General features: G+C 43.9%; 1 protein-coding gene across 2 annotated transcripts in view; it reads right to left on the bottom strand.

The window, feature by feature from the left end:
* Positions 1-793: 793 nt before the first annotated feature.
* Positions 794-11,124, bottom strand: part of ncoa1 (nuclear receptor coactivator 1) — a 65,809-nt gene continuing 55,478 nt past the window's right edge. The window contains exons 14-22 of one of the 2 annotated variants that reach the window (XM_033647805.2): positions 10,409-10,591; positions 9,844-9,958; positions 9,538-9,706; positions 9,000-9,320; positions 8,342-8,443; positions 5,554-5,989; positions 5,235-5,403; positions 4,932-5,121; positions 794-3,310 (exon numbers count right to left, since the gene is read on the bottom strand). In XM_033647805.2, coding sequence (XP_033503696.2) covers positions 3,131-3,310; positions 4,932-5,121; positions 5,235-5,403; positions 5,554-5,989; positions 8,342-8,443; positions 9,000-9,320; positions 9,538-9,706; positions 9,844-9,958; positions 10,409-10,591 — 1,865 coding nt within the window. In that variant the 3' untranslated portion in view covers positions 794-3,130. The remainder of the gene's footprint in view (positions 3,311-4,931; positions 5,122-5,234; positions 5,404-5,553; positions 5,990-8,341; positions 8,444-8,999; positions 9,321-9,537; positions 9,707-9,843; positions 9,959-10,408; positions 10,592-11,124) is intronic. The other variant, XM_033647807.2, reaches the window with a different exon arrangement.

The raw sequence follows: 11,124 nt of genomic DNA, 5'->3' as shown, positions 1-11,124 counted from the left end.
ATCAAAAATAACTTGGCCCAGCATCGACCCAAACGGCGCACCGACTTGCCTGAGATTTGGGATGAATGACGGCTCAGAATCGGGGCAAATAAACTGTCCTGATTCCGGCTGCCAACACTGCTGTGACCAGGCCGTTGTCAAAAATGATTTGGCCCAGCATGGATCCAAACTTGGCCAACTGAAAGAAATAAGTTGGGCCGCTTCCGGTGTCTATCCTAGGCTGAGACTCAGGATGAATCAAGCCCCAGAATCAAGCCAAATAACCTGGCCTGATTCCGGCTGCCAACATTGCTGTCACTGGAACCAAAAATGACTTAGCCCAGCATCGGCCCAAACTTGGTATGCTGAAAAAACATAAGTTGGGCTGCACCTGGTTGCCTGACTTGGCTGAGACTCAGGATAAACAATGCCTCAGAATTGGGGCAAATAAACTGTCTTGATTCCGGCTGTTGACACTACCATCACTGTGGCGGTACTCCTGCCTGCTTCTCCAAAGTGGGGGCGCGCTGGCTGACGTCTACCATAGGCAATACACTAACTAAGGATAGGTACCTCATACAGCCTCACTTCAAAAGATTCAAAACATCCCTTAGAGAGACTGATACAAAACATGTGTGACGTCAGTCCTTATAGCATCCTACACTTCAAACCTTTGGGTATAGTGTGTCAGGTATTTCTTACACCCGACATCTTTACATTAATTGAGTCATGTAAAGAATATTTAGAGGCAATGTCTCGGCAGGGTTTTTCCTTTTTCTAACTTCCTGGTAGAGTGTGTACTATAAGTAGCACATTTTTTTAGTTAACAGAGGTCTGTTATCGCTGAGAGAGACAGTGTCTGACTGAGCAACAGTAGTCGACAGAAAACTGCATGTGTGTTTAGCCAGTGGAGTGAAGTCTTCATCAGGGAACCAGAGGTGGAGGGAGGAGAGGGTTGAATCCCCAAAAACAAAAGAACACTGATAAAACAGGTTTTGCAGAAGAAAATAATACCTCTTTTTTTTTTGGTGACTCAACCCATCCTGTTTTGATTCAATTTCATGACAGCTTTAAATGAATTATCCATCACATCTTTGTTAGGAACTTCTATTACTAAAGCCTCTACTTAAATGTCATTATATAGGAACAATATCCAGAAAGCGCGCTGTTTTTGCTGTGACGACGGGCGCAACGTCAATGCGGCTCAGTACCGTTAGCATCACCAGAGGTCACGTAATCACAGCAAAGAACGCAGCTTAAGGTATCATTATGCTTTTTTTTATACAATGGTTGCAAACACATGTACTGTGTGAGAAGTTTTCTCCAAAGTATTGTACATACATAAGAATAAAAAAAGAGGAGAAAGCAAGAGAAGATGGCTAATTAGCTCCCTGGTTACCACAAGAGAAAGCAAAGCAATCCAACCCTGTTTTTTTTATATTCTTCGGAAAGTTTCGTGGCTTCTTGTAGCACTGGATGAGATGTCGAAGGGAGCGTAGATTCTAGCTATGTTTCATAATCAATTGCTTTTAAAATTTTCTTTTCACATTTCAGAAGATGGAATAACTTCCTCCTCCACTGCAATATGTAGCAGTGTTACAATATCATGATGCCAAAAAATAATCTCAAAAACCATGAGCTGACATTATTAGAATTTAAAAAAATAAAAACCTGGATCGAATCACATTATACATAGTTTTGCTGTTCTGAGTAATCAATTAATTACACTTTTTTTCTTTTTTAGAGGAAAGCAGTTACAAGAGAAGAGTGAGCTCACCCCCAAGTCTTTGTCCTTCTGTACTGTACAATACTACCCGCCTGCATGGTGCACATGGCAAACAACACTGATAGGCCGAGAGATAGCATGAAAGATACACAGAGAGTGAGAGAAAGAGAGAAAGAAAGAACCCAACAGGGCTCTGTATTCACAGCTGCTGAGGTGAGGGGTAAAATGTGACGGACAGACAGTTAAATAATCATAACAGTCTCTTTTTTATACTTTGAGAAAAATAAAAATAAAACCTCCTCCCGGGGGGGTGGGGGGTGGGGGGGGAGAAAGACACGTAAGTTCCAAACTGAGCAGCATCCCGTCTGTCTCCCATCCATCCATCCATCCATACATCCATACATCCATCCATCCATCCATCTGTCAATCCATTCTGGCTGTTGTCAAAGCTTGTTCTGATGATCGTGAAGATGATGATGACGATGACGACGGTGAGAGCAGAAGATTTTTTTTTTAAACAAAACAATTCAACCCAAAAAATAAAAATAAAAACAAGAAGACGTAATAGAATAATATGTAGAAGAAGAAGCAGAGCTTGGGAAAAACTCAAACTTCCACCAGGCACTGTAGCTGATAGAGAGAGACAGTCACAGAACCAGCTGATACTGAGCTTCTATCCCACAATGCCACAGAGGTCTGAAACCTTAACATTCCCACATCGCTGAGAGACAGGTAGAGGAAAAAACAAAAAGAAACAAAATAAAACAAACAAAAATAAAAAGCCAGAGGTACTGCTGTGTGGGATACTCCCACACTTTAAACGATGAGCTCAGCTGTATGCTGCAACTCATGCTCCCAAGATGCACTGCTGCTGCTGCGACGGCCTGACAGAAACCATCCCATCACAAAACAAAAAAAACGAAAGAGAGAGAGAGAGAGAGAGAGAGAGAGAAAAAAAAAGAGGCCGGCCCTGATTTGACAGTGACGACAACTTGGCAAATCTACAATGATGTCGCAGTTGTTTTCTTGGGTCAGGAAGCAGGAAGTAGGTCACCAAGGAATGAGCAGCAAGACAACACTGCCTTTAATAGGCTGAGGCAGACAGACAGGTTGTCAGACAGATTAGACAGGCAGGTTTAAATACACTGCTGCTCCTTCTGACTTGAGTCTTTTCTTAAAGTACTGGGCGGTAAGACAACCAGCCCTGAATCCCCTCCGCACAGACATGGGCAGGCTGTGTAACTCCACCAGCAGCCAAACCCCTCCGAGCCTACTCGTGTGGTCGTCCAAACATCCATCCATCCATCCATCCATCCAAAAGGTGAGACAGAGACAGCAATGGGTCTGGTGCACCGACCTCCGAGGAGGAGGCGTAGAAGTGAGAAGTAGAGGGAGTATAGAATAGCTGAACGGGGTTGTGGGTTGTCACTCGGTGAGCAGCTGCTGGAGGAGGCTCTTCTGCTGGGCCTGGTTGTTCTGGGAGCCCTGCGGTCCGGGGCCCTTCTGGGAGGCCGTGGCTCCGATGGAGCCCTGGTTCAGGTAGGAGTCACTGCCAACCAGGTTCACTGTGCACTGGACGTCCGCAAACACCTGAACCTGCTGCACCTACAGAAACATAATAACATGGTTAACAATGCTAAAGGGGTCTGCAGCTCAAAAATAAGCTGCTTACTCACCGGGGGAGCTGGGGGGAGACCAGAGGGTGGGTGCAATATTTCCACAACAATGCTGTTGGGTAAGAACGGCGTTACTAGCTGTAAATGCCGAATTAGCGGTGCCACTACGTAGCTTGCATCAGGCACGGCTGGTGCACAGTGCAATAAACTGATAAGTAGCTGACAAGCATAACCGTTGACATCCCTAACTATTTGATTGAATCACCTGGTAAGATGATCATTTAACATAATTTTCCTGTCATACCAAGCTGACGGTCGGCCGTCAGCCAAAGTTGGGCCATTGGTGAGCATCTGCCACTGTTTTCAGTTAATGTGTCTCACATATGGTTTTGTCCCCATCGATTCAGCATGTTGAATCGGCATTGGCGACAGCAGAGCCCGCTGGTGAATGAAACCATTTTAATTGTCAGCTCAGCTCAGCGCATGAGAAGAGAAATGGAAGTGAGGAAAGTAAACAAAGATTTAAAGCCAGGAGGGAGTGAGGTCGAAACAAACTTGTTAAATGAGGTTATTTTTCTTTAGTCATTGTTGTTCACTGGTGCACGGTTGATATGCTCTGTTCTTCAGTGTTGAATTGTGTTGTTTGGGTGCTAACTGGCTAACTAGCATCAAGAAGATCTTCCAGTTTCCCTTTTTGAATGACTTATAGATGACCATCATCTGCTGGTATAGAGGGGTATGTACTGAGCAGGACATTTTATAGCTAAAACATGTCAGTGGTATCTGCTGAACACTGTTCTCATTCATGCTACTCTGAGAACCGGGGTTACTCAAGTAACCTAAGGTTTCCAATTAACCTCAGATATGATGTTAAAACCAGAATGTCTGAACTGCAATTTACTCATCAGCTGATATAAACACAGATACTGATATATCTGTCATATGCCAATAACATAGGCCATGCCAGTGGATTAAGCTCTAGTCTTTATGCTGTTGTACATGTAACTGGGGTTTTACACATACCGTTGTTTAATTTGAGACTGGGTATCTTCAGATTTCCAAGATTCATATTTCTTTTTTCATTTTTCATGTGTAGATTACACATAGTTAGTTGTAGGTGTAACAGCTATCCTTTTGCATAATAAAATCCTGTATTAAACACCCCACATTACGCATGATTTTCTTTCCATGGATTTAAAACAAACAAGCAACAGATGCCGCCATGGTGACGTCACTTCCAACATGCTGCTTACCAGGGTAGAGGGATATAATAAATGGTGAACTGTACTTACATTTTATAAACTTAAAACTGCCCCCACAAAGTCGGGTGGTGGGAAGTGAGTGGATGAATAAATGGAGCAATTGAGACAGCAAATGCATCAGAACAGAGATCCTGAAGGTTATAAATGTCATTAACCTGTGGCACCCAGGAGCTCAGTGGGTAGAGCGGGCGTCCCATGTTCAAAGGAAAACACCTTGCTGTTGCGGCCACAGGTTTGACACCAGCCTATGACCCTTTGCTGCATGTCATCCCCCCTTTCTTACTTAATACTGTCCTGTTCAATAAAGGCAACAGCCATAGGAAATTATCTTTAAAAAATGCCACCAACCTGCTGGTCGCTGCACACTGAACCAACGTTGCTGAGGTTACTGTTGCTCATGCCAACCGGCTGCCCCATGGGAGGTAATGAGCCGACACCACCCGAGCCCCCGGCCATGGAGACGGTGATGCTCATATTGTTGTAAACCCCCTGCTGGCCAAAAGCCTGCCCTGCACTCTGTCCTGACTGACTAAACAGGCTGTGGTGCACAGAGACAATCAGAGAAGACAGCACATTAATAACCATCAAATGTATGAAGCTATTTTTCCAGATGTAAAGTCTGAATAGGCCTAACTGTGAGCACTTCCTAACCTGTTGCTGCCCATGCCTGTCTGTTGCCAGCTCTTCATTTCTGGTGACTGGTAGCCAGGGGGTGGGGCTTGCTGAAGCAGAGGACTCTGGGAGGTGGAGTTCTGAGGTGACAACAATGGGCTGGTCGGGCTCATCTCAGGAGGGAAAGATGGGTCTGGCTGGGTGATGGCTTTGAAAGAGGAAAAGAGCAAAAGTTGGGTCAGTTAATACAAATAACTTTAGAGAATTTCTCTCTATCTTCGGTAAAGAGGAGCAAAAGAAACATTTGCTTGATATGAAAATGTCTTGGATTACGACTGCTGTGTTTCCTTGAACTCACCAGACCCTCCAAACTGCTGAAACAGGCCCTGCTGCAATGAGGAGTTCACGGTGCTGCTGAACTGGCCCTGCACGCCGCCCAACAGCGTCTGGTTATTCAGGGGAACTCTGCCGGGCAGCTTGTTGTCCAGGGGGCCCCCGGTCATGGGGCTGAAGTGACTTGGTGAGGTAGGGGATTTTCCCGTCAACGGGTTGTACCCTGGTGGGAAGTTGAACTGCTGCTGCTGTTGCTGCTGCTGCTGCTGCTGTTGAGGCGTTGTTGGGGGACCTTTCGGGACCCTGGCAGTTCCGATGGGCCCCACGGCTCCAGTCGGAGCGCCCGCCATGTTCTGTCTCATCAGCATGACCTTCTGCTGGAAAAGCTGGCGCTGGCGGTGCTGGATGCTGTAGAGTTCCCTCTGACGCTGGGCCAGCATCTGGGCATTCAGCGGAGGCTGCTGATAGATGTGATGTAAGAGACAATGTTACAGAGAACTTATGAAAGTAACCAGACTATTGTAGGGATGTAACAATTACCGATATTATGGTAAATCTCGGTTAATTTTTACACTGTAAGAATGACCATTTATGTTTAAATTAATTGCATTATCGCGGTGGATTATCAGGATATGTAATAACAGCCTCATTCAAGTCTCGCGATGCAGGCGCTGCGTGAATGCGTAGCATGTGTAAACACAAAGAATGAAAACATGGCGGAAGGTGGTGATCACGGCACTCAGGACATTTTCCCCCCAACTAAACGCACAAAGTCTGAGGTCTGGGCGTACTTTGGGTTCCTGAAGAATGCCGAGGGACAGCTGGTGGAGGACAACCATCCTGTGTGCAGAACATGCAGAAAGAAAGTTGCTGCGAAGGGTAGCAACACTACAAATCTGCTGGCTCATCTCCGTGAACGTCATCCACAGCTTTACAGCCAGTGCAAGTTATGCTATGCAAACATCAGTTATTGCGTGAGGGACTTTGGTTTTACTAAGATTGTCATAATGTGTAACTCTCGACGTAACGTTATACGGGACATTTGAGCCGTATCTGTCCTCCTAAACGGCGACTAGGTTTTCCGGTTTTGTTTAAGACACTTAGGAGCTAATACTAGCTGAGTAGCTAATAGCCGTATTAGCAGCTATGTTGCTAAGTGTTTCAAAACGAAATGGAGCTGAAAACACTGAGCGGAGCCGACAGAATATAAACTGACGTAACGTAACGCTAATTGAGATCAACTATGATTGAATCACTGTGATTATGGTTATTGTATGGCGAGCTAGAATCGATACAGACGGCCAGTTATGCTTTCTTGACATAAGCCCAAGGAAACAACATAAAACGCTGCCGTGTTAACCTTTGACCAAGAGCCTTAATGGGGGCTCTTAGTTTTATAAGGTTAATTAAATTCACTACTCACAGTCTTGACCTAACACACACACACACACACACACACACACGAGAACATGCACTCCTTTTCTCATACAGGCACTCCTCTCACATGCACACTTCTAATGTGTGAATTATTCTGTGTAATGATGACCATTGCCCTTAGGGTTTTTTTGGTTTCTCCTGCACATTTGTGATATCTATTCTATATATTGTATGTTTTTTGTTCTACTCTTGCATTGTTTTGTTTTATATATATTTTTCCTCTCATGCTAATAAATAAATTATATATAAATTGTTTACATATTTTACTGACTGTCAAAATGCACCAGACAAATAAGCTTTGTTCCTGTAATTTGTTTACATATTTTGTTCATTTAAAATAAAATTTTCTGTTGCTGTGCCAATCCCTTGCCCCTTTAATGTGAAAGTTTCATTTTAATATAAGATTTTGGCTGTTAACATTTTAGTATGATAAGGAAGTTACAAGATTTAGTGAAGTTATTTCAATATATCTATTTTTTGGACATTTTACATCGCTTAAAAAAATATTGCGATATTATCGTTTAACGTGATAATTTGGTTACTATAATCGAGATATCAAATTTTCCATATCGTTACATCCCTAGACTATTGAGCTCATTATTCAAAGAGGTCGCTCATACAGAGTATCTGCAGGCTTCAGAAAGCCTGATTTTGACTTCAGTTCAATGTAAGACCAATTAGGAAATCACAGTAAAAAGGATAATATATGTGCCAACCCACCCACCTGCTACCACAGTTCCTTACATGATACCTTTGTGTCAAGCTTAACATGAGTTCCAAATGATTTATGTTGCCATGCCATGTTTTCAAAGTGTGTCCTCTCCTATTTCTTCTGCCTTCTCTAGTACTTTTAAGAATTCTGTGCAAAGGAAGAATACATGTGTATTTATTTGAAGGACTAGATCAGATTTTTGGGGGGTATTCTCACCACCTGATAGCCAGTATTCACTGTCTTAGCTCAGGTTCAGTCTCATTCAACTCCTGAAGAAAATATCTGTCTCTTTAGCTGCTTAATGCTCCACTCTGTTCAGCAGCTACTCGCTAACCTAAAGCTTTCGTTGCTGAAAAACTGCTGCTGGAAATGACGCACATGACAGTGGTGAACCATAACAACAGAATTGCAGGCTGTGGAACCAAAACAAGCTACGAGATAATGAAATGCTTTGTGGAGCTGCGAGGAGAGAGCTGATAATTATCTATGAGCAACCCCGCACATAGTTATTTGATCCATTGTAAATATAAAAGTATTGATTACAGCAGCTTGGCGTGGTTGAACTGATGTAAACTAATTATTTTGAATGTTTCCACCTCCGTAGCAAAACAGCAGTGGGTGGTCGGGGGTGTGCCAAGCTTCACTCGCTGCTACTGTGACTCACCTGAGAGGGCATCTGAGGTTGTTGGACCCCCTGACGAATCCCGATGTTCACATGCTGGGCTCCTCCAGGAAACGGATTCATGCCTGCCATCCTGTTCTGGAGCTGAGACGCAGAAGGAGAGAGAAAAATAAGAAGAGGTCAGTGAGGTGTTTAAGGATGAGAAGGGAGATACAAACATGATGGAAACAATAAATCACATCATTAACGGAAGCAGAAAAAATATAATGAGAGGGAAGGAGAAAGGAGATGAGTAGTATATTGGTGATGAGGGAGGAGAGGGAAGTGGAGAGCTCTTACTCAAAGCATTTCAATCAATATTCGGAAATGAATCAAAAGACTCGTTATGATATGGATTCAGACAAACACAGAAAGCTTCATTACACCTCTCAGCATTTGTCTTCCACATTCAGCAGCAATGAGTAAAGTGTGTGAGCACAGCAAGTGTGAAAATAACTCAAAGGTGTTTCTTCCTTTCACTTTCAGCTTATTGCTGTTGTGTTAGCAACCCTTGCATGGTGTGAATAAATTACATACAGGACATATGTCTCACCCAACACTTGTGACTGTACACATTAAACACAATGGGTAGAAATAACTCACCCTGAACATAATCCTGATGATACAAAACAAAGATAAACGTCCACCTCTGCGTCCTCACCTGCTGTGGGCCCTGCAGCCTCTGCTGCAGCTGCAGGCGCAGCTGATTGGGTGGCAGCCTGAGCTGAGTGCCGATCCCCTGCGGTCGCGTCATGCCCGGCCTCAGCCCGACGCCCGCCGTGCTGCCGGGAAAAGCCACTCGGGGGGCTCCAAACCCCAGGCCCTGTGGCCCCACCACCGTGGCCAGCTCTGGAGGAAACTGAGCTTGTGGAGCTGGTGTGAATTGGGAAGGGTAGGTGGGGAGTTTAGGGTCCATGGAACCTGGGGTGGCAGTGGGTTGCTGGGTCGGGAAGTTTTGAGGCAAGGGGTCAAAACAGCCACCCTGGAAGAGACGGGCAAAAATAGAGACATTAATCATGAGTTTCTTTCCTCTTTTTTTTTTTTTTTTTAAAAACATGGATGTTTAACATGTTCAAACCTTGACTGGAAAAAAGAACCTCCGATGTAGAGCCTTTCCTAACGGCACATATGCCCACTACACTCTGTATACCTCTGCACATCCACTGCCAAGCTCTCACAGTCTTTAATCACACACATACCTGCACCAGTTTGTCGATACCCAGGGCCTTATCCAGCTCAGCCAGTTCACTCTCATCAGTCCCACTCAGGAAGGAGACGAGCTGCTCTAACAGAGCTTTCTCATCGTTTCGGCCCTCGGGGGTTGTCGGAGGGCCCAGCACTTCATCCAGCGTACAGGGCACACACTGCCTGCTCACACAGAGAAACACTGCACATCATCATCTGCTCTACACGGGAGTGTTAGTGGGTTACATCAGCTTTTTATTTTGCCATTCCTCCCCCACAACTTCACAATAGAAAATGATTGTGAGTACAGCGATACTTACTCTTGTGGTGATGCCAAGGGAGCTTGTAAAGGGGTTCCAAGACCATCGAAGGACAAGGTGTCAGACAGAGCCAGAGGCTGGAACTGGGATTCTCCCACATCCATCTTGGACAGGCCTGAAACAGATTTTAACACAGTTTTATTGTAATTAAATATTATATATATTAATACTAAACTTGGACTCACAATAATCGGATTCAACAACTTGATTACATGAATAGATAGTATACAGCACTTATGAAGCACACACAAAATCCTACTGTTGCTGCCAAAGTTTCACCTTGTTTTAGTGATGTAGCATCGAGCTGCTCTCTTCTACAGTAAAGTGCAAAGCTATATCACCTGTGTGGTCAAATATGTAACAGAATCCAGTCTGACCACACCCCATGACAGCGAGTGTGGTCATTTCTGTAGGAGCACCGAAATTCTCAACCTTTAGAGGTCAGCTCAACAATGCTTTACCACTACAGAAGACTTAGTGTCGAGTTACTACAGGCAGGGTTCCCACAGTGGTCATTTTCCAAATGCGACCTTTAAAAGCGTGTGTATTACTTTTTCTTGCATACCAGTGCTTGAACTGAATGGGTTGATAATTTCTGCCTCTGGAAAGGGGCTGCTGTCTTTCGGGTTCTGGAAGGGGTCTCCTTGGCCCTGGGTCTGTGTCTGGCTTGGAGTCGGGGGGCTGCAGAAGTCAAAGGATGACTGACTCTGGAGGCTGCAGCCGGAGGGCGGGCCGCCATCACTGAGTCCTGGGGGAAAAACACAAGCAGACATAGAAAACAAGAAGAAACAAATAAAAAACAACTGCACAAACCTTTGTTGTATAGTACTGATACTCAAACTTTTATAGACATAAGACATTCTGCACTGCTGTGGATGTATGCATGATTTGTCTGTTGATGCTGCAATGCCTTCTTATAGCCAGCAGGGGGCGCACGGACTAACTAATGTGTGGGTAAATGAATGAATGAATAAATAGAGAGCTCAGGATCATAGTACTACACTGGAAACTACTACTGATGTAATAGTAATAATAATAATAATAATAATGATAATAATAATAATAGTAATAATAGTAATAGAAAAAGAAGAATAATATAGAATCCAATAAAATTATTATAAAAAATTCAAAGAAAAACACTATTTTGTAATTTTTCGATTTCTTGAAAAACAAAAACATATATTTCTCTTTCAACAAACAGCCATTTGAATTAAATATTGATACAGCACTCAAAAACAACAGTGTCTACAGGTTGTATGTAGGTAGCACATGTCTACACGA

The sequence above is a fragment of the Epinephelus lanceolatus genome, chromosome 13, assembly GCF_041903045.1.
Source record: "Epinephelus lanceolatus isolate andai-2023 chromosome 13, ASM4190304v1, whole genome shotgun sequence".
NCBI lineage: Eukaryota > Metazoa > Chordata > Actinopteri > Perciformes > Serranidae > Epinephelus > Epinephelus lanceolatus.
The sequence above is the reverse complement of the archived record's forward strand: the minus strand, read 5'-3'. Positions and strand labels throughout refer to the sequence as shown.